Here is a 27,903-nt window from a genome sequence, read left to right as displayed (position 1 = left end):
ACCACTTTTCTTTTTTAAATATTTTATTACTCCTAGTTTGATGTTCCCCTAACTCATCTAATTTCTTGCCTGCTGCAGTTCTTTCTCTGTCCACCATTACTAATTAATTTTTCACAAGCCAAATAAACTCACCTCAAGTTCTGACAGCAGTGTTTAAAAGAACAATATGCTCAGGCACACAGAAATGTACATTTAAGTATTGAGACTGAGCACACTATAGTTGATTTGACCTATGGCTAATTCTAAGGCTAAAACTCGAAATATATTGGGAACATCTATTAATATACTGTATACGTATTAGATATCGATCATATTTATTCTATATTTATCAATACATTCATATTCATGTATATATCAATATACCTGACTGATCTGGGTTTCTGAAGTCTCAGGCATACTCCTGATTTACCCATTAACTCATAGTTATGCTGCATTAGTTAGGTCTGCTGGAACCTGAAACACTTCTCATATTCTATAATCCTGTTTTAAAGTGAATGGCACCTACGCTAATATTATTCTATTTGTTTCACTGTCTTAACTCAGGATACGCATCCTGAGATGACCAGGGCCTGCCAGATCCAGCTCCGGTCCTGCCTGATGTCCGAGTTCCACTATTACGTGTTGCTGTGAGAGGACAACTAACTGCAGCCAGTGCCAGCCAGATATCACTTCAGTCTACTATGATGGACTTAACAGAGGATGATCTGATGCCAGCACCGTCAGACATGGGATACTTCACTAGACATTGCCTGAAACTTGGACTTAAGATGGACTTCACCTGAAATTAATCTGCCACAAGCTTACAGTCAAACTGCAGTTCACCTCACTGACCTCTGCCTGCATTACCTTGGTCAAAGGATGGACTACTCTTAAAATGGAATACATAGATTATTATGTATTCCAAATTAAGCCTTCATCACATAAATAACTAATATTGGCATTATGTGCATGCTGTTTAGCCAGTGGGAAACTGGCCCCCTATGGTGAACCTGGTTTCCCCAAAGGTTATTGTTCTCCATTAACCAGCATCTTATGGAGTTTTGTGTTCCTTGCCACTGTCACCTTTAACTTGCTCACTGGGAGTTAAATTACAAATATAATTTACTTATTTAGTTATTTTATTATTTATTAAAAGTAACCAGTCTGTTCCAAATAATAAAAGTATTATTATAAGCCTTTTATTATAATACGTTTTGAGATTAGTTTTTGTCAAAAACAATATTCTCAATCAGATATGCGCGTAGGGGAGAACAAAATAGGAGACGAAGCGCGCAGCAACGGAGAAGAGAGCGCGCGCCCACGTCCGCCATCGCGAGCAGAGAGAGAGAGAGAGAGAGAGAGAGAGAGAGAGAGAGAGAGAGAGAGAGAGAGAGAGAGAGAGAGAGAGAGAGAGAGAGAGAGAGAGAGAGAGATCAGTTGAGTCTCGGCACGGAGATCTTCAGTCAATGACAGCGCGTACATTCTCTTGAAGGTGACGCATAGCGGATTATTGTAACGTTTTTCTACATTTATTTTTAAATGTACCACTGTGTATAGTGTGTGATTTCTCTCTCTTTCGATGCAGATGCTTGTGCTGATCGGTGTGTGCGCGCTGCTGATCGCCGGTGCTTCTGCCCGCAACGATAACGCCAATTTTCTGGACGACAGATGGTTGACCGGGAGATGGGACAAATTCAGAGATGTGAGTGGCTTTATCACCCTCTGCTTCATAATAGTGGCTGACTGTTTCAAAACCTAGTGAGCTGCCTACCTTGACAACATTTTTGGAAATCATAGGCGCGTTTGAATCGATGCTGTCTAGGTTTTGAAACACAGCCAATAATTCAGTTGGTTTCGTTGTTGTTTTGTTTGTGTTGTTTGAGTGTGTGAAAATAGTTCATTTGGCCTGTATAAAGCCTCAATTACGCATTGCATTAATCCATATTTTGTGATCTGTTTTGGTATTAAATCTGAAACATGGTGACAAATCACTTACGCTCAGTGCGTCATTTATGCGCTGTTAAGTGGCAGAGTGCACCGGTATGGCTATTTTAAACAGCAACAGACTAATGCAACCCTAAGACGTGGTTTGAACTATAGTAGGCTTATTGTCAATCAGGCAATGTCATCCCCCTTATTGTTTCAGGCAATGTCATCCCCCATGCCACTTGGCATGGGGGATGAAGATCAGAAATTTGTGTAGGTATCTTAAAAACGACACGTGTAGATATTTATTCCATGATCAATGGAAACATGTAAACATGTAAACACCCCCCCCCCCCCCCCCCCCATTGCTATGGGCTTGTCCGTATTGCAGTAGCGGTTTTAACCACTGCAATTGCGTGGGGCCCTGGACATCGTGGGGCCCCCTGCCCTGGGTAGGAAAGCTCCGCAAAAACCGCTTGAGGGATGACATGTTGTACTGAGTACATGTGCGGATACGCTGTTGTCTTCAGTCTTAGAGTGGTTCACGAAGCCGCTGGGTTCGGGTCAGTAGGACTTTGAGTTGTTGTTTGTAATTTATGAAAAAATATACAGCCCATCCGAACTCGTTTCGCCCACGCGCTTTCACTCACACAGGTACGCGCGAACGGATGAGTTAGGGGCCGTTCACACCGAAAGTGTTTTTGTGTGTGTCTGCTCTGTTTTCCATTGTTTTTCTATGTAAAAACGCTGGATGAACGTCCTTGACTACTGCACCACGTCTCGCTGTTTCTTCAGTGTCTCACACAGGACTGACACATTTTAAGACACTGTGTCAAGTTAAAACTAACTTAAGGACGTCAAGACACCTGCGTTCTGTTTCAGTCGCTGCGCTGCGTCTAGATTGTTTTTTGCGCAGGTGTCACAAATATTTAACATTCTGAACAAGTTCAGGTTGCAAAGAGGTGACTGTTACAATGTTTAACATTATTCCAAATGTTAAATGGGAAAATGGGACAGCCCCCTCCCAGCAAAAATTGACAGATCCTTACCTATGCACAGATCAATGCGAAGTAGTGCATCCGCATCTGTAACTGTTGTCACCTTGTATTTTTCGCTGTTAGCAATTTTTCTCAGTGTGCGCTTGTCTTTCAAGAGTTTATCATAAAATGCAGAGCAGTCCAGTCCAGAATTAAGAAGTACGAAAAGCATTGCCTTCATGACTGTTACACTGAGTCGAGATTTATCCGGTGTCAATGCTGCATTCATTAATGAGAACACGCTCCACAGATGCAGATGTCCCAGGCAGGCATAAAACAAACTCCACGACCTTGGCTAAGACTCCAAAACGTCTGCCTATCTCTCAAACACGGCCGTCTTGTTCATGTTCCACTCAGTGATGCAACGAGTGACAATGTTTTTCGTGCAAGCCCGCTCATCAAAGAGCGTGATTTCGTCAATCAAACTGAGAGTGGGGATTCTGGAGTAGAAGTGTTCGAGGCTGCTCTGAATATCTTTTCACTCTGGGATGTCTCTCAGTAGGGCCCACTCAAGTTTTTCTGTGTTCTCCATTGAGCAGCTCCAATTTTGGAGGTAATCCACCAATGCTATAATAAAAGTTTCTCACTGCACAAAAGAAATCATCCACTCTCATGTCACCAGTTTCAACCAGGGCATCCAACTGCTTTTTAATGTCAAAGGGTATGAATGATTCCTTTTTCTGGTCATGAATGTGCAAAGCCACTTCTGTGCACGGTTAAAAGTGTCTGTTTGCCTGAGTGCGAAGCCAGTCCAAAGTTTAGTGCAAGGATCGCTGAAAATGTCTCTTAGAAACTTTGGACATTTTTCTTGAGAAAGAAATTATGCATGCAGACCACTGAAAATGTGTAGTATACTTTCAAGAGCTGGACCATGAGAGAGGAAACGTGTATTGCCATGCTGCAGTAATTTGTGATAGTCCAGCTTCACAAAAGAGAGTATGTTGCATATGACAGCTTCAGATGTAGTGCGGGCAGAAGAAAATTTTGCAGTGCAGTCAACCGACCAAAAACTATGGCCATGCACAACAGAATGATAAGAAAAAGTCCTTCACTTGCATGCATCTTGTCAGATTCAGAACTTAGCTTCACAAAAAAATTGCTAAACTTGGTGTGGCACACTTTTAGCAGCATCCACATGCTTTTTTGTATGAACATGCTGCGCGATGTTGGTGTGGCCTCCATGGGTGACGGAAAAGCGAGCTCCCCAAATCTCACACTCACTTTAATAGGCTCTGTCTGTGACTCCTTTTTTAGAAATTTAAACTTTTGAAGATCCTCAGTAAATGTACATGCATGCCTCCTTGACATTTTTCCAGCTGCAATTTCATCTGTGTGCCCTTTCAAACGGACTCTTCAATCAGTTCACTAACTGGATTTGTATTGATAGGGAATTGTGATTGGGTAGTTTAATCCAATCATGTACTTCAAATAACACGGTGTGATTTTATTGGTTTTATAAGCCGTATCCTTGGCTACCTATGATTAGAATACTCATGTGACTGAGAAAGCCGCATAGGCAATAGAGATATTTTAGGAGAGGGGAAATACAGGATGAAACACATTTTTTCAGAATAAGTCGGGGCACTAGAAAAAGTGCTTAAATATGGGACTGTCCCGGGAAAAAGGGGATGTCTGGCCACCCTAGTTCTGCACCAAGCAAAGTTTCAGTGCTTGATAAATGTCAGTGTTTTTTTTCCTTCTGCTATAGTGTGCTGAGGGGCTGCCATGCCTTATATGTTTACTGTTACAGTTACAAATGTTGCCTACAATGCTTACATAAAATACAGCCTTTTGCAATATGGTGTACAATACACTGCAGCATCAGATTATAAGCTCCAAATAAAAGTAAAGTAAATAAGACAAAAATATATTACTGTTGTATATAACAAGTCAAAGTAATAATAATAATTAGGGCTGTCAATTGGGCAGAGAAACTAAATTTAAAAATGTCAGCTGATATTTTAAAATGACGTTATTTCCTTAGTCCACAAGAGGGCACATTGAACACATATAACCATACAGCACCGTGTTATATTATTGCAGAGAACATTACTGGCTGATAAAAAAAAAAAATTCCATTTGAAACTAAAGTGCATAAAATAAAAAAATAAAGTTTTAGTTGGTTCAAATTCTCAAATTTTAAGTCAAAAGTAAAACGAGAGGGGAAACGCTTCAATAGGCAGTTCTGTGTTAACATGGTGTTACACTTTGTAACGTTGCTGGAAACAGGCAGACGAAGAGACGATGGTGTGGTGATGAACCCAAGTGCAGTTTTATTTACAGATCAGGAATCCCAAAACCCTGACTTCATATGTGAACTAAACGTAAACATTAACTTGACTTTTACTAAAACTAGACTTGACAAAAACTTGACTTGGCATAAAACATGAACATGAACTTGACTTGGCTAGGACAAAACAACAAAGTTACATTCACAATACCTGACGAGAGACAATAGCAAACTTAAAACCAATGACAAACTAGAACTGATAACAAAGTAATCAAACAATGAACCAATGAAAACAAGACACATGAACAGGGGAAACACATGACAAGGTCACATGAGGGAACAGGAATCACATGACATGACAGGAACAGGAACTAAACTTGAAAATAAAAGACATGAAAAAACATGAACAAAACGCATCTAGACGTGACATATCCCCCCCTCTAGTGGCAGCTCTCGACGCTCCAAAACAAAGACACAGTGTTCAAGAGGGAGCTGGGGGGGGTGTGGCGACTTGACGTGGCAGGTGTGAGTGCTGGCTCATGGAGCAGAGGTGGGCCTGGACCGTGGAGCAGAGGCATGACATGGCATGGAGCAGACTCAGGCATTGCTGTGACATGGCATGGAGCAGGCCGAGGCATGGCTGTGACATGGCATGGAGCAGGCCGAGGCTGGAGCTGACTGGAGCTGACTCTGGCGTGGCTGTGACATAGCCTGGAGCTGACTCTGGCGTGGCTGTGACATGGCCTGGAGCTGACTCTGGCGTGGCTGTGACATGGCCTAGAACCCGGGCTTGGCGGCCATGACGTGGAACCCGGGCTTGGCGGCCATGACGTGGAACCCGCATTAATTATCTTTAACTAGATTTTTATTTCATTAAACATTATTAATGTACTTGGCTACAATGGCTGATAGGATGAATTTAAAATTATGATTTAAAACCGATTTTATGTAATTTTTTAAGCCAAAGTTTTCGAAATGGGGCCCCATGTGGGTCGGTTGCTTAGGGACTCAGAAATCGTAACCCTTCCCATGTATGTGTTTGTGTGCATATGTTAGACCAAGATAGTCTAATTCCCTTGCTGACATAGTATAGTCTTTGACCTTAGTAAGTCATGGCTCTAGCATTATTCATTGACCAAATTGCTTTTTTCAAAACATATTTATTAAATTACATGAAAGCACAAAGTCATCAAAGAAAATTTGGTGTTCAAATACAGCCTACATAAAAATAAGCATGGATAAAACAATATCTGTTTAAAACCTGTATAACTGGCAAACAAAGTGTCACAACCATTGTGCAAGATCTAATAACTGAATACATATGTGCAGGTGTATATTTGAATTTTAAAATAGTGGTAGGCCTAACAGTCTCCACATAACCCAATCAAGATATATTGAGTTACACTCAATATACAAAACTTGGAGGTCTTTATAATGATTTTAATTGACAATAAACACTCAGATAATGACATCATCTGGACCAGAGGACCTCAGCTTCCTTTTGAGTGTCTATTTATGGTAATGTTGTTTATGTAAGGACTGTAGTTAAGACAGTCACATGGGTGGTGAAGGTCTTCAATGCAGACAATGGCAAATTAGTTTCACTACCTGATTACTGGAGCCAGACTCTGTCTCACACCCTCTCCCATTTCTGTCAAATGTTCAGTTCAAAGTTGTTTATTGGCATGTCTGAAAAAATTAAAATACTGTTAAGCTTGTAGAATCAATAATACCAAAGACGTTCAATACAAATGCATTTCAATTTCAAGAGTGTTTAGTCCACACACACAAACAGAAAAGTCTTCTCTCTCTCTCTCTGTCTCTTTCTAGCTTCCCCACTAAAGGCACATCAAAGATTATTTAAACTCTCCATGTGACACTTTAGGCCATCAGGGAAAGTGATTTATGCAGATTAGTTGTTCAGCAATCATGGCTGGCCAAGAGATTTTTTTCTTCTTAATCAACTGGCCCTTACGGCAAAGCAATTACTGAAAGACTCTGAGCCCTAAAATCACAGACCCCATATCACATTTAAGCTTTGAGACAGTACTGTGTATGTGTGGAAAGTTAGGCCTGTCAATCTTTTGTTTGGTTAAGCATGTGTATAAGTGGCTTTGTTAGATTGACAGGCTGAAAATGGACATCAGTGATCCCCTTGCAGTGTCAAACATCTTTTCACACGCACGCCCGCGCACACACACACACACACTCTTCTGACTTCTCTGGCAGCTGTGCTTTAGTGAAATGTTTTTAACGCTGTATCAACTTCAGGCTAATGCCAGCAGAAGAGACATAATAGAATGTGGAGAATTTCTATGTCAATGACTTGGCTTTGTTAGAAGCTTGGATGTGACTCTACTACTGGTTAAATATTACAGAGAGACAGAGCCACTCACCCATCATGTGTTTGACTTTGCTGTAAAGGTCAGATTTGGGAGTCCAGCCACAACATTGACTGAAAGGACTAATGTAACACTTCAAGATGACACACTAAAGTGCCTTTGTCCCCAGAAATACAATCCAATAATTTCGCATTTTAGGATTTTGAAGTGATTATTATGATGATAAAATAAAAAAATAAAAAACATAAACACAACAACTGAGCAGTTGTGATAATAATTACTAGAAAAATCTGTGGTCTGAGTTTTTAGACTGCAACAGATGATCTGTCATCTTTGCAGTTGAAACAAATATTCAGTTAAGTCCAAACGAGAGATATCTCTGTTAACAGTTGCAGTGTGTGTTCCCAGCCAGACTGATCGCACTGTGAACTCTGTGACAATAGGTCACAAGATCTTCAGCTGAAATCCTTGTTACTGAAAATCTAACCACTGCCCCCAGTGGCCAAAATGTGCATCATAAACCCCACACTTATGCACTATTCTACATCAATTTGAAGTGAAAGTTCCCTGTCAAAAGCTACACTTAATGCTGCGCTTGATTAAGGGCTTATGGGAACGTCTTTAGAAGTGACCAGCTGTGAATATGTGTGCAACACGTCAATGAAATTGACTAGAACCTTTATAGCTTCTGTTGGTGACATCATCAGAATGCGCCAGTACCAGGGGCTATAAATAGATGTGCCACAGGTGCATCATCAGGTCTTTTGTCTTCAGACCACTCTGTGTTGTATTTGTGCTTCTACAGCTTCTCAGCTCTCTATTTTATTTCTGATAGTAGTTAGATTTATCAGGCAGTGTGCAGAAAACTTTCTCTTTCTCTGTCATTCAAGTGTGGAAAAGACAAAAGAAAGAAAGAAGAGTGATCAACAAAGCAAACGGTGTGTGTTTCCATGCTTACGTCCTATGGCTGAATCGGACACACACCAGTTTTGTTTTGTTTGTTTGGGGGAAGAGCACGCTGCTCTTGCGTTGGAGCGAGGCAAGTGTGAGTATTGTGAGCTGTTCACAGTGAAGACGCTGCGCGCTCATCTCGCTTACTTCCAAGAACCAGCACCCACCATTTCATTGCGGGGCTCGCGTATGGATCTGGCTGAGGAGTGAGAGACGGGTCCGTCCCTCGCTCTCTCTCCAGATCCAGTTTGTCCCTCGCGTGATCTCGAAGCGCGCCCCGGCGCCTCTTCGGTTCATGAAGGGGACGATGAATCTCTTGGGTCTGCAGACTTTGAGTTGCCTACCTCTGAACGTTCCTCACGTGATGACAAAGCGGTTGAGGAATTACTCGATGTGGTTACTCGTGCGGTGGCCAAATTACAGCTAGACTGGCCACGCGAACAAGAGACCCCCAAACGATCGAAACTAGAAGACAGATTTCTGTCTGGTCGCCAGGGGAAGGGAACACAAAATCAGTCTCTCCCCTTCTTTGAAGATCTCCATGACGAGTTAACTCGTTCATGGGGGAAACCTTATACTTCCTGTATCTTTGTACCTTCGACGTCGACATATTCGACTATCGTGGGTGCTAAGGCACGAGGGTATACAATGATGCCACAGGTAGAAGAGATGCTCGCGGGCTATCTCTCGCCTGGTTCGACATCATCATTAAAAAGACCAACTCTCCCCACAAAGCCATGTAGAACTGTATCAACGCTTGTGGGGAAAGCTTATCAAGCAGCAGGTCAGGCTGGTGCTGCGCTACACACTATGGCTATGTTACAGGCATACCAGGCTGATCTGTTGAAGGACCTGAGTGCGGGTAGTACAGTCGACGAGGAAGCATTCTCATCTAATCAAAGTTGGTATCCATTTCAGAGAACCTGGCAGCGTGGAAGCTACTGCCAGGTATTTCTATGTGGGTCCTAAAGACAGTAGAAAAGGGCTACAGAATTCAATTCATTCGCCGCCCTCCACATTTCAATGGCGTGGTCCCCACTACCGTGAAACCGGAACAAGCACGTTTACTGTCACAAGAGCTGCAATCTCTTCTGGTCAAGGGGGCTATAGAACATGTTCCCCTTCCAGAGAGAGAGTCAGATACTTCCTGGTTCCCAAGAAGGATGGGGGATTGCGTCCGATTTTAGATCTTCGAGGCTTGAACCGCTCAGTCAAGGTGCTCAAGTTCAAGATGCTAACTATCAAGACGATCGTGTCACAAATTCAACATTGCGATTGGTTAGTCATGATCAACCTCATAGACACATACTTTCATATAGAAATACTGCCACAACACAGGAAGTTCCTGAGGTTTGCTTTCGGGGGCGAAGCTTACCAATATCAGGTTCTTCCATTCGGCCTAGCCTTATCACCTCGCACATACACAAAGTGCATGGATGCAGCATTAGCTCCATTGTGACTTCAGGGCATCCGCATTTTGAATTACATAGACGACTGGCTGATACTAGCACAATCGCAAGAACTGGCACTACAGCACAGAAATGTTGTCTTAGCTCATCTAGTTTCTCTGGGGTTGAGACTCAACGACAAGGAAAGCATTCTTTCTCCTGCCCAGAGAACGACATATTTAGGGATCGTATGGAATTCGATCACAATACGGGCACAGCTGTCTCCCGCTCGAATCGAGACCATTCAGAATACCCTGAGCAAAGTCAGGCTAGGCCAAGATCATACTGTTCTTCAGTATCAATGAATGTTAGGTCTCATGGCACTTATGGGCCTTTTGCATATGAGACCTTTTCAGTTGTGGCTCAGAGCCAGGGGATTTCATCCAAGGGCCAATCCCCGAAGGCATATAAGGGTTACATGCCACGGGCTACGTACCTTCTCTATGTGGCACAGACCCCGGTTCCTCGCCTTGGGTCCCACTCTAGGTGCATCTTGCCGTCACAGATTGCTAACGACAGACGACTGTCAGGCTGGGGAGCGGTCATAAGTGGTCATCCAGCTCAAGGGGAATGGGAGGGTCATCAGCTCGATTGCCACATCAACTGTCTCGAGTTAATGGCTGGATTTCTGGCCCTGAATTGCTTCCTCCAGCATCTGAGAGGCTGCCATGTCCTGGTGCGGGTGGACAACACAGCGGCAGTCTCTTACATAAATCACCAAGGAGGTCTGCGGTCGTGCCAGCTAAACAGACTAGCGCGGCAGATTTTTCTTTGGGCCCAGGGCAAGCTCCTGTCACTCAAAGCAGTATATATGCCTGGATGCCTGAATGTGGGAGCGGATTTACTGTCCAGACAGAAAATACCGACATGAGAATGGAAACTCCACCCCGAGGTAGTGAAACAAATCTGGTTAAGATTTTACGAAGCAGAGGTGGACCTCTTCGCCTCCCAACAGTCAGCACAATGTCCCCTCTACTTCTCTTTGAGTCACCCAGCCCCCCTGGGTCTGGACGCGATGGTGCATACATGGGCCAAAATGCGCCTGTATGTGTTTCCTCCGGTTTCTCTGCTCCCGGGAGTTCTAGCCAGAGTTCGACAACAAGGATCTTATCTCTTACTGATAGTGCCACGTTGGCCGAACAGGGTATGGTTCTCGGAGATAATATCTCTCCTTGGGCGATGCCGGAGAGGAGGGACCTTCTGTCTCAAGTGCAGGGGACAATATTTCATCCCCGGCCCGAGCTGTGGAACTTTCATGTTTGGCCCCTGAAGGGGACCATCTGAGGGACACTGGGTTTTCACCTGAAGTTATTGAGACCATTCTGAGTGCTAGGGCTCCTTCCACTAGAAAAAGTTATGCCAATAAATGGGGTGTCTTTGAAAGGTGGTGCGCTGCACATAATGCAGATCCAGTTAATTGCCAGATTGCTTCAGTTCTGGACTTCCTGCAGGAGAAATTATCAGCAGGCACATGCCCCGCCACTCTCAGGGTTTATGTGGCCGCTCTGTCGGCTTGCCACGCCTTGACTGACGGGGTGTCACTGGGGAAACATCCTTTGCACGCTCGCTTCGTCCATGGGGCCATGTGACTGAGGTCTCCCGTTAGAACCAGGATCCCTTCATGGGACTTAGCTATAGTCTTTGAGTGTCTGGTTGAGACCCCCTTTGAACCTCTAGAGTCGGTGTCTGACAAGCTCCTGACTCTAAAGATGGTTTTTCTTATGGCTATCACTTCTTTAAAAAGAATTGGGGATTTGCAGGCTCTGTCTGTCTTGCCATCCTGCTTAGACTTTGCCCCAGGAATGGCAAAAGCGATACTGCATCCTCATCCTGACTACCTGCCTAAAGTTCCTTTCTCGACCGTACATCCGGTCACTCTTGATGCCTTCTGTCCTCCGCTGTTCACAACGCCAGATCAGGAGAGACTTCACAAACTGTGTCCAGTCCGTGCTCTTCAGGCCTATGTCCACCGTACTAGCCGGTGGCGTAAGTCAGGGCAACTATTCGTTTGTCATGAGGGCCATAACAGGGCGGCCGCCACAAAACAGACAATGTCACATTGGGTGAGGGATGCTATTGTCCTTGCTTATGAGGTGCACTGTCAAGCTTCACCAGTAGGCATCAGGGCTCATTGTACCAGGGGGGTCGCTTCTTCTAAAGCTTTGGCGGGAGGTGCCCCTCTGCAGCATGTTTGTAATGCGGCAGGCTGGTCCTCTCTGCACACATTCATAAGATTTTATAGTTTGGATGTTCATGCCACTCCGGGCTCTCACGTCCTTGAGTCAACATCACAAGCTCATGTCTGAGACCTTTCGCGTTCTTGTGAGCACACACTACACAACCGTAAGGGGTCCAGACACCCACAGTGCAGCGGCGTGGGTATTCTCGTTCCCATAAGTGCTTAATCAAGCTCACCATTAAGTGTAGATTTTGAAAGGGAACATCTTGGGTTACTTAACTGTAACCCTTGTTCCTTGAAAAAGCAGAATGAGATGCTGCACTTCATTGCCGCACTGAGGATATCCCAGGACTGCTCTTCAGACAAATATACCTGATGATGCACCTGTGGCACATCTATTTATAGTCCCTGGTACTGGCGTATTCTGATGATGTCACCAACAGAGGCTATAAAGGTTCTAGTCAATTTCATTGATGTGTTGCACACATATTCACAGCTGGTCACTTCTAAAGACGTTCCTATAAGCGCTTAATCAAGCGCAGCATCTCGTTCCGCTTTTTCAGGGTACAAGGGTTTCAGTCAAGTAACCCGAGACGTAGTGCGAGTAGTATGTTATGTATGCATGTAGTATACGTGTACCCAGATGAGACACTTCTTCGACCGTCAAAACAAAGTGTGAAATGTGACACTTCATGCACTCAGCACACGCAGCATGCCATAAAGCTTAGTGGAAGGGGCGGAGTTACCTGACTGCGACGCTGTACTGACAAAACAATTATGGAGACAATAATGGAGAATGTAGCAACTAGCAAAACTTCAGTGAAGACAGCACCTTACAAATGTGAGTTGAATGCTACCATCACCCCACGCTCTGTGAATATGTTAATTATTTTAGATGTGTGGCAACACATCACATGCGTTTGAAACGTCACTTCCGTCAGCTGTTAAATGGGAAAAGCTTCCATGTAGTAAAAAAACAAATATTAAGTGTACCATTTGGGATGATACTACACTTTGAAAATGTATATGCTACATGGCTGAGTGCATAGTGTATTCTGTAAGTGCATAGTGTATAGTTGCATCATTTGGGACACAGCTTGTGTTATTGAACATATAGGCAGGTGTCAGCTCCAGTTTCCAGGAGAAATGTCCACAGAGTGGCGCCAAAAGCAAGTTGTTTTTAGTTGTAATTAATGTAAAACAGTGAACAGGAATGTATATTTTATTAACCATATGCCCTAACCCAACCCTAAACCTGTTAGTGGGGTAAAAATGCATTCTTAGAGAGAAAATGTAACCTCCAAATCAAGCTCATAATTGATTAGGGAATGTGATGACTTCCTTGTTTCCACTGGACCAGAACCTGTCTCTCTAAAGCTGCTTGCACAACATGCTATCAGTAGCACCACAGAAAAAGTTAAACACATTTTAATTGATACAAAAATGTATGATGAGAAATTGCGCTTGTCAGTAACTCGGCAGAATGGGGTTGATATCTGGATACTGGAACATTCAGATGTCAACTTTCCGTGTGATCATCTCGCTGTCCCAGCATAGCCAGTTCTACACCCTAAAGCCCTTCTGTCTTTCATTTCAGCCCACAAATATTTGTTATTATGTGAAGACAGAATCTGCAGTAAGCTATGTTGTTATTTAATTCTGAATCCTGCTCTTACAGTCGTTAAGAGGCTTGTTCCTAGATGTGTTTCTCAATCCTGGTCCAGGAGGACCCCATCACTGCATATTTTGCATGTCTTACTTATCTAACACACCTGATTCAATGCAGTTTGAATCCGTTTCAAATAAGGGAAACATCCAGAATTTTAAGTGCTGGGGTCCTTTAGGACCACGATTGAGAAACACTGCTCAAATGCAGCACAGGGTGCTGCCCTCACAAACAGCTCTCAGACGCGCTCTGCACTTCTGTATCAATCATTTGACCAATTTCCATTTCAGTGAAATCACAAAATAAACTGCACCTAAATCTACTCATAAACGGATGCATTTTTTATTTTTATTTTATTTTATTTTTTAAAGTCGAGCAAGATTTAATTTTTGCAATCTCTCACACTGAAAGCAAGAAATATTCATTAAAGAAGGTTGAAATCCTAGAAATGCCCCTGGTTTCCAGAATCTTTTTGCTCCTACATTGTGTTGTGCATATAAACACCCTATATACAGTATGTGTATTTACACTCACTCTGCACTTTATTAGGAACACCTGTACACCTACTTGTTCATGCGATAATCTAATCAGCCAATCATATGGCAGCAGTACAGTGCATAAAATCATGAAAATACGGGTCAGGAGCTTCAGTTAATGTTCACAATAACCATCATAAAAGGGAAAAAATGTGATCTCAGTGATTTCGACCATGGCACGATTGTTGGTGCCAGACGTTCTGGTTTGAGTATTTCTGTAACTGCTGACCTCCTGGGATTTTCATGCACAACACTCTCTAGAGTTTACTCAGAATGGTGCCAAAAACAAAAAACATCCAGTGAGTGGCAGTTCTGCGAACAGAAATGCCTTGTTGATGAGAGAGGTCAACGGAGAATGGCCAGACTGGTTCGAGCTGGTAACTCAGATAACCACTCTGTACAATTGTAGTGAGCAGAGTAGCAACTCAGAATGCACAACACACGAGCCTTTAGGCAGATGGACTACAACAGCAGAAGACCACCTCAGGCACTTTATTAGGACTATAGTGTTCCTAATAAAGTGCTCAGTGAGTGTAAGTGCCTGTTGACTGTTGGTAAATTTTGAATGTTGCAATGAAAATTTCCCCCTGGGAAATCACTATTAGATCTTATCCATATAGATATTACCAACATAACTGGGACACTCTGAGTATGAAAATGTGATTTACCCATATTACACTAATGTTTGTCAATGACTGTGTTGGGTATTTGAGCATTTGGACATTATTCATGCTAACATCATGATGATTGTAATCCATTTGTATTTGTCTCTCACTCTGTGACCACTCTTAAATCCACTCTGCTTTTATGGATTCCTGTATTATATGGAGAGATTGTTAGAAAGTTAGAAAATCCATGAATTAAAAATACCTAATTCATGCCTTACACTGTGTATTGTAACTCTCCCTCTCTCTTTCTCTCTCTCTCTCTCTCTAGTTTTTATGTCTTTGTTTCCAAGTCTATCACTCTGTTCTCTCATTCACCCTCTTTTCTTTGTCCTCTTAATGGAATGGAGGTTGGCAGTCTGTTTCAGGCCTTGAGCTAATGGAGAGAGAGAGAGAGAGTAGAAACTTTGCCATGTTTATGAAAATAGCCCTTAGGACAATCCACATGGACACACAAACACAGGCAGACTTGTGTCTGAGTGATGTTAATACACATTCACTCTCCCTCCACTGAATCGAACACAGCAGCTGATACTAATCATGAAACAAACTGAGCTTTACTCTGCCTTAGAGTGGCATGAACTGAGCGGCGAATTCACTAAATAGTTGTGCCACTTTTGCTTGCAGTGTTTCAGAAAAACCTCAGTTCCCTTTCAAGTCGGTCACTTTGACGCTGTGTCAGTAGCTGATGCTATGCAAGCTCCTCTCAGAGGTACTGATTTCTGAAACCCTATAAAATCACACCAGTTATACACTGGCAGGTAACACTTGTTGCTCTGCCCCATGCACACGTATCGTGTGCATATAAAATGGGCACAATGCCACATCATCAGACTTTTCAGAGTCGCGGGAACATCTCTCATGCTCTGGAACTCAAATCAATGCTAATTGTGGGTTGGATCTGCACCCTTTCAGCGAGTGGATCTTCTATCTTCTCCCTTTGCACTTCAATGGACAGTGTATCCTTTTAAAACTTTCATGTTTGCATTGTTTACAAATTGTGTTTCTTGCAAAGAAACTAAAAGAGCCTCTTGATTAACAACGTCTTTTTGGGAGGTCACGTGACGCCATGTGAGGTACGAATGTGTGAACAGCGAGCTCTGCACACGTTGCTAGTTTTTAACACTATTCATGACATAAACCAGTGAGATTCAATACACTCTGTTCCATAACTGTTCTAGGAGGACAAAATATCAAAGAATTCAAAATCCTCAGGCTTTGGAGACATTAAAAGACACTTACATGTTCTAGCTGACACCCCCAAGAAAGCCCAGGGAGCCGATTTGGTCGGAGAAATTAAGGACATTTGGCGAGAGATGTTGAACATGTCGGCAATGCTAACGAAGGTTGTTGCTGACTCGGAGGATCTTGCTGTAATACGTTCACTGCCATGGAGACGAAATTCTCTGAGGTGGTTACAAGAGTGATGGATGTCGAGAAACAGATCAATTATCTGGAGTCATCAGAGAAGGAATTATCTGCTAATCCGCTAGTGACCAAGGTGGATTTGGAGGGTTTCTGGGAGAAGTTGGAGGACATAGAGAACCGTTGCCGGCAGAATAACGTCCAAATCGTCTGAATTCCTGAGGCCAAAGGGGGTCAGGATATGGTGAAATTCCTGGATGGGCTCTTTCCGAATCTGCTTGACGTAACAGGTCATAAGCTGGAAATCGAGCAAGCTCACAGGGTTCCGGCTCGGCGATCTGGTGAGGGAGACAGGCCCTGATCAATTCTGGACAAATTTCTGAGATCATCCGATGAGTAAAGGAAGGCTTTTTTGGTAGAACCACAGCATTTTCTTGTTCCCAGACTCTGCGAATTCGACGAGAGAAACGTGATTGATTCAAAGAAAGCAAGAAACACTTACATCAATGGAAGGTCGCTTTTGCACTGATATTCCTGGCCAAATTGAGAGTAGATGCTAAGGATGGCCGTAAAACATTCACATGCCCACAGCAAGCGATGTCCTTCATAAAGTCAATGGAGTGAGTAAGTTATTTTGTGGTACTCATGGTGCAGCCGAGTGGACCGACTAACTGAACATTCACTTGACTGTCGAGGAAACTGAGCGCCTTTTTTGTTTCTTTTTGTGCTGGTTCCGCCTAGTGGCTGGAGTTTGTTTTGTGGAGTAACACTCCTTGGGGACAGTTTGTGGATGAATCTGCATGCTCTGTGTGCTTATGCCTCCTATTGGCTGGAGTTTCACCGGACTTCAGCAATTCAATGGCAGAGTTGTCACGGGGGCTCTCGTAGGTGTACATGGACTGTTTGAGTTTAGAGAGATGGACGCCAGTTGGCACTGTCGTGCGCGGGGTTAATGCACATGTTTTTCTTTTTTCTGTTTGTTTGGTTCTGGGAGAATTTCGTGGTTTGATTGTTGCACTAAAGTTGGAACGTGGTCTTTATAAAAAATTTTTTGATACACAATCTATTTTTTCTCATATGTCAAAATGTCAAATGTTAATATGAGTGGATTGCCTCTCTCCACGTGGAATGTGAAGGGGTTGGGGCACCCCATAAAAAGAAGGAAAGTTATTTATCTTCTTAAGCATAAGAAATATGATATAGTGTTTCTTCAAGAAATGCATATTTCCCCGCAGGAAGCTGAAAAATTTGGGAAGATATGGGGTGGACATGTTCTCTTTAGTGCTGGCTCAAGTAAGAGAAGGGGAGTCATTACACTGATAAGTAAACATCTACAATTCAAATGTCTCAAACAGATTAAAGATAAATTAGGAAGAGTCATTATTGTTTTAGCAGAAATTCAGGGGCAATGTCTTATTTTGGCTAATATTTACGCACCTAACATTGATGATCGGGGCTTTTTATAGACCTTGAAGCGATGTTGCAAGCTGCTGGCACCCCTCATGATACAATATTGGGAGGAGACTTTAATCTTTTGATGGACTCAGTCCTTGATCATAGTGAAGCAAAAGTGTGCAAGCCCCCTAGAGCAACATTGACGCTTCACAGGATGTGTGACTTTTGAACCCATCTGGTAGGGACTATACATTTTTTTCATCAGTCCATAAGATTTACTCTAGAATAGATTTATATATATATATATATATATAAGTCCCTCATTTCATCTGTTGTTGATTGCTCAATTGGAAACATTTTAGTCTCAGATCACGCCCTGGTGTGTTTAGAGGTGTTGCCACATATGGAGAAAAGGAAATCATATAGTTGGCGCTTTAATGTATCCCTTTTGAAAAATCCTGAATTTCAACAAATGTTGAAGGCTGAAATCAATGAGTATCCTCTGTGGGCATGGCTTGGGAGGCACTGGTGGCTTGGGGGCAGTGGTGGCTCAGCGGTTAAGGCTCTGGGTTACTGATCAGAAGGTCAGGGGTTCAAGCCCCAGCACCGCCAAGATGCCACTGTTGGGCCCTTGAGCAAGGCCCTTGACCCTATCTGCTCCAGGGGCACCGTATCATGGCTGACCCTGCACTCTGACCCCAGCCTAGCTGGGATATGTGAAAAAAAGAATTTCACTGTATATGTGCAAATGTGTAATGTGTGATAAATAAAGAAAATTATTAATTATTATTAAGGTGGATCATACAATATGCCTCATTCACCAAAAAATCCAAAGCACGAGAACTCGTGGAGCTGGAAGGGAATATTAAAAGTGGCGAGGCAGAGCTGAAGCACTAAATGTCATCTGATGGCCTCGGAGAATTGACCAGATTGAAATACAGATATAATACTATTTTGTCACGGAAGGTGGAGTTTTGGCTATTCAGGGAATGACAGTCATACTTTGAGTCGGGGGAAAATGCAGGAAAACTTCTGGCTAGATATATAAAACAGAGAGAGTCTTTTTCTACCATTCCCTCATTGAAATCTGCTGGTGGTAAAATATTTACCTCAGCCATTGATATTAATAATGCTTTTAAAGAATTCTGTCTTGATCTCTATAGTTCCATGTCTTCGTCTACTGATGAGGATATTAGAAACTTTGTGGAACCATTAGAATTCCTAAACTGATGGCTGAGTAAAAAAAATCTCTTGATTCTGAGATAACCTTGGAGGAGATTGGTGAGGTAATTAAGGCCTTGCCTACAGGCAAGGCTCTGGGGCCAGATGGCTTTGCCGCTGAGTTTTTTAGATATTATGTAACAGAATTGGCTTCACTTTTGCTAGAAGTTTATACGGAAACATTAAAGAATGGAAAGCTTCCGCCAACCATGACACAAACCTGGATCAGTCTGATTCTTAGAAAGGACAAAGATCCAAGCGAGTGTAAGAGTTACCATCCAATTTCCCTGATCCAGCTAGATGTTAAAATATTGTCAAAAATTTTGGCTAACCGATTAAGTAAAGTTATGACATCTCTTATACGTATAGATCAGGTGAGGTTTATTTGGGGCTGTAGCTCTTCTGATAACATTAGCTGTTTCTTCAATATCATGTGGACAGTAATGAATGATCAGACTCCGGTCGCTGCCATCTCACTTGATGCCGAAAGGCGTTTGATATGGTAGAATGGGATTATCTTTTTAAGATTTTGCAAATATACAGGTTCAGGAATATTTTTATTGGTTGGATTAAGATACTTTATAGACACCCCATAGCGGTGGTACTAACGAATGGATTAATTTCAGATTATTTTACTCTGGATTGGGGCACCCGGCAGGCTTGCCCTCTTTCCCCATTATTGTTTTGTCTTGCCCTGGAACCATTAGCAGCCGCAATAAGAAAGGAGGATGATTTTCCAGGGGTGGTGGCAGGAGGTGTGACGCATTATCTTTTGCTTTATGCAGATGATATTTTATTATTCGTCTCCAACCCTACTAGATCAATGCCTTGCCTCCACAGAATTATGAATTCCTTTTTTAAGTTCTCGGGATACAGAGTTAATTGGTCTAAATCCGAAGCTTTGGCTCTGACAGTGTACTGCCCAGTAACAGCTTTTCAGCTGGGCATCTTCCAGTGGTCCAAACACGGCATTAAGTATTTGGGTATTTTATTCCCAGCAAATTTGTGTGATTTAGTGTGAGTTAATTTCTACTCGCGAGTTCACGAGCGAGGTCGGCGGTCCTCCTCATGGCGGATTTAATATCTCGTTTGGGGCTCACGACGAGGATGAGTTATTGGTTGCAGCATCGGAGGGTGGGCTTCTGCTTTCGGAAGTGGATGAATCTTCTGAGCTCCCACTCTCAGGCGGTAGAGCTCAGGATGAGGCGGACGCTGAGTTGGCAGCCGTGCTTGCCCAGGCAGCCACGAACATCGGGCTGGAGTGGAACCCTCCACCCTGCCCTGAGCATTTACGGCTAGATGATTGGTTTCTGGGCTCGGAGCACGACTCACGGCCGCGCTCCGCCCCAGTGCCCTTCTTCCCGGAAGTGCACGAGGAGCTCGCGAAGTCGTGGAAGGCACCTTTCTCTGCCCGTACACGCTTCGCCGGCTTGTCCACCCTAACTACCCTAGATGGCGGAACGGCTAAGGGATATGTCGAGCTTCCCCAGGTAGAGCGCGCCATCACATTTATGCCTGCAGGGCGCAGCCACCTGGAGGAACCGACCAAGGCTCCCTTCCAAGGCGTGTAAGTTTTCTTCGTCACTCGTGGTGAAGGCTTACAACGCCGTGGGTCAGGCTGCTTCTGCCCTGCACGCCATGGCCATCCTGCAGGTCCACCAGGCCAAGGCGCTCAAAGATCTTCACGAGGGTAGGACCGACCCAGAGCTTATACAGGAACTGCATACCATGACCAACCTTGCTCTACGGCGATGAAAGTCATGTTGTGCGCCCTGGGCCAAACGATGTCCACCTTGGTGGTCCAAAAGCAGCACCTGTGGCTCAACCTTACGGAGATGTGTGCCACTGAGAAAGTCTGCTTTCTCGATGCGCCCATCTCCCAATGGGGGCTCTTTGGTGACACTGTCGAGGATTTCGCCCACCAGTTCTTGACGGTGAAGAAGCAGACGGAGGCCATCAAATACATCCTGCCATGGCACGGCATAGGCCTCTGAAGTCCCACGCCCCGTCTACCTCTCGCCAGGACTGTCCTCCTGTGGTGCCGGCCCCGGCTCCCCCAGCATCAGAGCCCATATGCCGGATGCCTTCTGGGCTCCGTCACCCAATTTGTCAATAAAAGAGCAGTTTCCTCATTCCCTGGGTCATTCTCCAATGCTCAGCCCCTCCGGCCCTTGCACCCACGAAGGCCAGGCGCTGAACGTCTTTCCGGTCAGCGAGCTGGACGCGAGTATCTCGCGTTCCCTTGTTTTCCATTGAAAGAAACAGGTAAGTACGGTGGTTTTTGGGGCCGCTCGCCCGCCCCAGCAACTGGTCACCGTTGCGGGCCCGTGGAGCAGCACGCCTCCCCTGGACGATCCTCCCGGTGGGGTGTCTGCTCTGTCCTGCCACGAACCACCCACCCCAGGCGTGATAAATCCAATCGTCCCCCTGGTGCCGTTAGCGAAAAGGCTGGAAGCCTGGTTAGCGCTTTCCAGCCCGTCGCAATGGCTCATCAGGACGATCAGGCTCGGCTACGCGATCCAGTTCGCCAGACACCACTGTGCGAGGCGAGGATGCCTCGGTCCTTCGGGCGGAGGTCGCCACCCTTCTGGCGAAGGGAGCGATAGAATCCATCCCCTTTGCCGAGTCGCACAAGGGCTTTTACAGCCCTTATTTTATCATGCCCAAGAGAGGGGGGTTGCACCCAACCCTGGTTCTGCCTGCCTTGAACAGAGCCTTACACAGGCTTCCGTTCAATATGTTGACGCAGAAGTGAGTAGTGATGCGTTTCCACTGTTCGATTTCCCCTCAGGTGAACCCTGTGTTTCCCCTCGTCAGAGCTCTGCTCTGCCTCGGCCACTGTTGCTGTGTACCCTCTCCGTAGATAGGGTCCTCCCCAGTGGCATCATTCCATATGTGAACTTCCCCATCAGTAAGTCCATGTGAGGTATTCTCCACATGTTAACCTCCCTCCGGTAGGATGTGGTCTCCGTAGTGCTCTCCCTCCTGGAGAGGGAAGAGCACTTCCCCAGCGCTATTCTAGCAGGTGCTCGGCGGGAAATGACTTAATACAAAAATCAGGATAGGCCACCGCCTGTAGCTTCCTCTGGTAAATGCCTCCTCCCACCCTTATTGGGACCCGGGAGACACCTTACCTAACTCTCTGGAAGGTCACGACGTGGTCGAGCGCTCACTGCGAGGCACGCAGCAGCCTGCGGTGTTTCATATAGGAACCCCTAGTGTCACTACATTGACACAACGTCGAGTGTGTGACAGACAGGGAATGTCTTGGTTACTGGTGTAACCTCTGTTCCCTGATGGAGGGAACGAGACGTTGTGTCCCTCCTGCCGCAGCGCTGAACTGACCGCTGACATGGCCGGGACTCTCTCTCAGCTCCTCAGCACAACTCTGAATGAGTGGTGCACGCCATCTCCTTTTATACCCGTATGTCTGGGGCGGACAGTGGCATGCAAATTCCACTCGCCAATTTTCATGCCTTTTCTGAATAAAGCAAAGGTGATTGGGGCTCTCAAGAGCAAACCCCTAGTGTCACTACATCGACACAATGTCTCGTTCCCTCCATCAGGGAACAGAGGTTACACCAGTAACCAAGGCATTTTCAAGTAGAGTGAACTTAAATATGATATTAAATATTAAATATAAGTTGAGTTAACTACATGCAAGTAGACTTAACTCAGATTTGAATTTAGATATTGTTGTTTCTACTGTTGTACATTTTAATTGAATTGATAAAATGTTATATCAAACAACAGCGCAGCTCAAATAAAGATGATAATTGATTCTAGGTTTTTTATTAAATAATTATTTTCAGAAATGCATATATGCACTTCAGCTGCACATGCACAAAGAGAACTAAGATAGTGTGACCAGGGTCCAACTTGACCAAAGAGATACAGATCACCCTAATGGTGACATTACACCAAACAACTATTTGCAACAAAGCATAAATAATACAACAAAAGTGCTAAAACATCTATGAATGCTTAATAACAATTATTTAAATTCCCAATCTGGGATTGTGGGTATTCCCCGTAGCCTCAATTTTGTACGCAATAGTTTGAGTTATTAACACTTCAAATCTTAAATCTATGGATTTTTAAGAAAATACGTTTAATGAACTTAAATATTTGAGTTATGTGTCCAGAACCTGACATTTCAAGTAGTACTCAATTAAGACAACTTGATTTTTACAGTAATGACAACTTTAGGGTTTACAGTGTATGTTTTGCTTTTTGTTGTTAATTGTATGAATCAATAAAAACTGTTAATCAGAAAAACAACATCTTTTTAAATATGGTATTTCACAGATGTTTACCACCATGTGAGCAATATATCCCTCTGTCTGATGGGCACGAAGACTTTTTTATGCATTGGCTGAGCTCATGCTGATGCAGCGCTGATAGTGTTCACTGTGAATGCATGAAACTCAAGATGCTTCACTTTAGGCTTGCTTTTGTTTTGAAAGCCAAAGTTGGCCCCCCTCCTTCCCTGCTATATTCCATATGCGGCTCCCGAGGGACCGCATGAGGGAGGTGTGCGAGGCCGGGATGCAGAGTATGGAGTTTATGTGCAGTCGATAGACTACAGCTCAAATGGCCCACAGTTGATGTGCCTCTCGAGTGCTGAACGGTTTTTTGCCAAGCCGGTGTGATCTCATACTACACCGCCTGGTTCCATTCTTTCCCGAGCTGCACAACCAATTGGTCAAAACATGGTGCACTCCGGAACAAGTCGGATCCACCAGAGAGTCTGAGCGGTGTCCGGGTGTTGAAGTACATCAACGATTGTTTGCTGTTAGCCCAATATGAGGAACAAGCGTGCAAGCAAAGGGACCTGTTGCCATACACTTGGAGCAATTGGGTCTCAGAGTCAATTGGGCAAAAAGCATGTTGGTACCCAGTCAGCAAGTTTCCTTTATAGGAATGAAATTTGACTTGGTAACCATGTTGACACATCTGACTGAATCTCAATCTATCATCCGATGCTTGACGAGTTTCCAGCTGGGCTAGCCCTGCCACTGTGTTTGTTCCAGTGAGTGCTAGGTTTGATTGCCACGGCAGTCTGCATCACCCTTTTGGGCATGTTACAGATCAGAACTCTCCAGTGTTGGCTCAACTCGAGGGTCCCTCATCATGCTTGTTGCCTTCACCTCCTAGAGATGCATCACTGTCTAGCTACACTCGCTATCTGGAGTTTTTTTCTCTAAGGGATATGCACTCACCCAAGTTGTCAGACTCAAAGTGGTCATGAAGGACGTGTCCAACACAGGCTGGGGAACCCTGTGCGACAATTACCTGGCGTTTGGCACCTGGACAGGTGTGCAAACTTCATGGCATAGAGATCGCCTGGAACGGCTCACAGTCCTCTTGGCTCTAAGGTCCTTTTGATCTTGATTAGATGTACAAGGTTGTCACGTTCTGATTTGTGCAAACAATACAGCAATTGTGGCATATATAAATTGCTAAGGAGGTGTACGGTCACACCCAATGTTGAATCTAGTGTGCCAGATTCTCCTCTAGAGTGAGTAATTTCTCCTATCAATATATGCAGGGGAATGGAGACTTTATCATCAGTTAGTTGAGAGGATGTAGGAGATGTTCAGGAGAGCCTAGGTCAACCTGAGACCATGCACTTTGGCTTCTGGTACTCCATGACACAAGCTCTGCTGGGCGGGAACCAGTGTCAGAAATTAACTTTTACATTATTGTCACCCTCAGATGCATTTTTGCCTCAAGCCCCCCATAATTTCTGACCCTGGCTTGGACGCCGAAGCTCACAAATTGCCAGCGGAACATAAATGCGTTCCCTCATTTGTGAGAAGAAAGGGAAACTGTGCTGCTAGTTGCCTCAAAGTGACCCAACAGTCATTGGTTTCCGGAGCTGGTAGAGCTGTTAGATGCTATCCTATTGGAAATTTCTGTGAGGAGGGATCTGCTCCTGCAAGCCTGAGGCATGATCTGAAATCTCTGGCCGGAGCTGTGGAGACTTCATGCCTGGCCCCTGAATGTGGCTCGTCTAACACAATAGGGTTTTTGCAGCTGGTGCTCGACACCATACTTCTGGCCAGGGCCCCCACAACAAGGCCGCTGTATGCCTTGATGTGGTGACATTTTGCTGACTCCCGTAGTTAGGACCCAGCGAGGTGCCCTGTGCAAACGATCATCTGATTTTTGCAGGAGCAATTGGATGCAGGACTTACTCTATCCATGCATAAAGTACACGTTGCTGCCATGGCAGCCACTCATGATCTCTTGGGTGGTTTGTCTGTAGGCCCTCTGGTCAATTACTAATTACTGGTGGGTAATTTTCACTGCGATGCAAAAAATCAATAAAGATCTCTAGTCTGCCCTGCATGCGCTGTGGCGTCACACTCTTGCAGTGTTCACAGACAGCTTATTGTGATGAACAACAACATCCCTGCTTTTGTTTTAAATATGGCTGGATATTGCAAGTTATTGACAAGTGCATGTCATTTATAAGTTATATAATTATTATAATAACGATAGTTGTTTTTTCATGAAATTATTCTACAGCTTATATCATACATTTCTTTCAAACGTATATGATGTGGGGGATTCACTAGAAATAGGTGATGGATGCAATTCCAGAAGTTCGGGTCTGGTTTGTTTCAGCAGAAATTAAGCCCTCACCATTACCTGATTTACATTATTCAGTGTTAAACCAATGCAGACAACTTGTGATTGTGATTGTATGTAGCTTTTGAGCTCTCTGTATGTTTGCATGTGTCTGTTTGTGTTGCCCTTGTGAATACATATGTGTATGTGTGTGAAGAGTGAACAGAGAGAAAGAGAGAGAGGGAAAGTGTCATAAAGAATGTATGATGTCAGAAGGGTAAGATGCTTCCGGCTCATTCTGCATGAGAGAACAGCTGCCTTGCTGTCATGCAGGCTACCCTCATACACAAACACACATACAGACACACACACCCTGCCCCTCAATATGCTAAATGTGTGTGGTGATGATAAGAGCTGGATTTTGCTGTAGGCAGTGTCCACTGTATTTGATTTAACATTATACTTCTCTTAGAATTAGTATTAAAAGATTAATGTTGCTCTCTATTTCTTTATTGGTTATTTATTTAACATATGGTCATAAGCCTTCTAATAATACCAAAAGAAATCCCTCTGTACAGTATGCTGATAAATGCCCTTAACGTGATTACAGTAAAAATAATCATGATTTATAGTGCTCAGACTGTGCTAATCTGTGTGTGTGCATGTGTGTGTGCTGAAATTAATCCCAAAGGTGCAATACCTAGAGTGGATCAGACAAACACAGTCACAGTGCTATAAAATATACAGTGTTATGTACAATGAAATACATGATGTATTTACAATACAGTGCAGTACAATAATGTAAACGGTGAACATGTCACACTACGCAAATCAAAGACTACCTATGTTTTCCCTATGACTAAAGAGAAATCGTTCACAATCTCTGAAATTTGTCTCAGACGGGAAAATCATGGCCAAAATCGCCATATATTAAATATAAACATACTGTGCGATGATTAAATAGCTGACAATAATAAATCTGCAATCTGAACTAGTGGTTGGTGGCATGACCAAAAACAATATGAGTAGTTTTGGATCTTGATAACATTATGTCTCATTTGGAAGGCTGCGTCCTCCGGAGGTCGCATTTGTCGGCCGCATACGTCATCGAGGTTGTCAAAAAAAAATTTTGTCTTTATTTTTCTTATTTTTTTATCTATTGTCAATGCCTTTTATGTATATCCACTTACATTTATAAAATTGTTAACCTTTTTTGCATTCCCAATAAAAAAGTAAAAAAATAAATAAATGAAACGAGACAGCCTCGATGATGTATGCGGCCGACAAATGCGACCTCCGGAGGACGCATCCTTCCAAAAGAGACACAGCATATATATCACTACATAGTTATTTTTGCTGGAAATTCAAAGGAAAAATGGTTTATATATTACAATAAATAACCATGTGTAAATGCCTATTTTTTTATACAATCTGATTGATTGCATAAGCAACATTCAAAACTATTGTAAGCCAAGAGCTGTTATACATGACTGCACATCAGTTGAATTCTATATAATGCAGCAAGTTGCAATATTGCTCACCAACCATAAACTAAAAAACTCTGCTTATATCAAGTTATTCCTCAACTTGACTTGTATGAGACACATGTTTCTTTGTCACTCTCACATACAAGTAATGTAAAGCAGTCTTGCCACGTGAAGATAGCCACGCAAATATATCTACCATGGTAAAAACGGTAAGGCAAAATCTCTACTGGTTGATACATTTCTACAGTTGAACAGTATATATCATCATTCCACTCATCCGTAATATGAATTACATTATACGCTAATGTATACTATGGTATAATGCATTTCTCATACCTGCTTGTGTCCAAACAGATCCCCTTCAGAGAACAGCTGACATTCTTCACATTGCAACACATCCGCGGGCTCGCGGCAGACAAATGCTAACATTCTTCACATTTCACAATCAATGCATCCATGGGAGACAAACACAAGTGTTGTTCTGTGCATGTAAAGTTTTGGTGGTAAATCCAAAGAAACAAACTTTAAAACTTCACTTAACACAGTGAAGCTGATGTCTTCTTGAGTTGTTACCTAGTTACAGTGTTAAACAGTTGCCACTTGTACTCACGATGATGATGTAATCGGCATTACCAGCCCTGGTACCTCGGTTCAGGTACCTCGGTTTAGAATAATACAACCATTTAATATTGTCAGGTTGTGGAGGAACAGAGTGACTGACGACAAGGAGTGAAGAACCCAAATACAGGAGTTTAATAAAAAAGGAAAACAAACAATCCAGAGATACAAAATAATAACTGAGAAACAATACAAATATAAAACTAAAAGGAACTATGACAAAAATAACACTTAACTTTGAAGAAGGTGGTCAAAAACAGCAATGCTCATGGAGGGGTGAAA

The 27,903-nt window shown here is 43.6% G+C and overlaps 1 protein-coding gene across 3 annotated transcripts in view; it reads left to right on the top strand.

Annotated features, from left to right (window-relative positions):
• Window positions 1-1,388: 1,388 nt before the first annotated feature.
• The window catches only part of spock3 (SPARC (osteonectin), cwcv and kazal like domains proteoglycan 3), an 85,138-nt gene continuing 58,623 nt past the window's right edge, over window positions 1,389-27,903 (top strand). For 2 of the 3 annotated variants that reach the window (XM_051703712.1, XM_051703711.1), the window contains exon 1: window positions 1,559-1,681. In XM_051703712.1, coding sequence (XP_051559672.1) covers window positions 1,559-1,681 — 123 coding nt within the window. Of the gene's footprint in view, window positions 1,472-1,558; window positions 1,682-27,903 lie in introns of those variants that run through there. The other variant, XM_051703713.1, reaches the window with a different exon arrangement.

Source organism: Myxocyprinus asiaticus, chromosome 7 (assembly GCF_019703515.2).
Source record: "Myxocyprinus asiaticus isolate MX2 ecotype Aquarium Trade chromosome 7, UBuf_Myxa_2, whole genome shotgun sequence".
Classification (NCBI taxonomy): domain Eukaryota; kingdom Metazoa; phylum Chordata; class Actinopteri; order Cypriniformes; family Catostomidae; genus Myxocyprinus; species Myxocyprinus asiaticus.
This window is presented reverse-complemented; position numbering and strand designations above follow the sequence as displayed.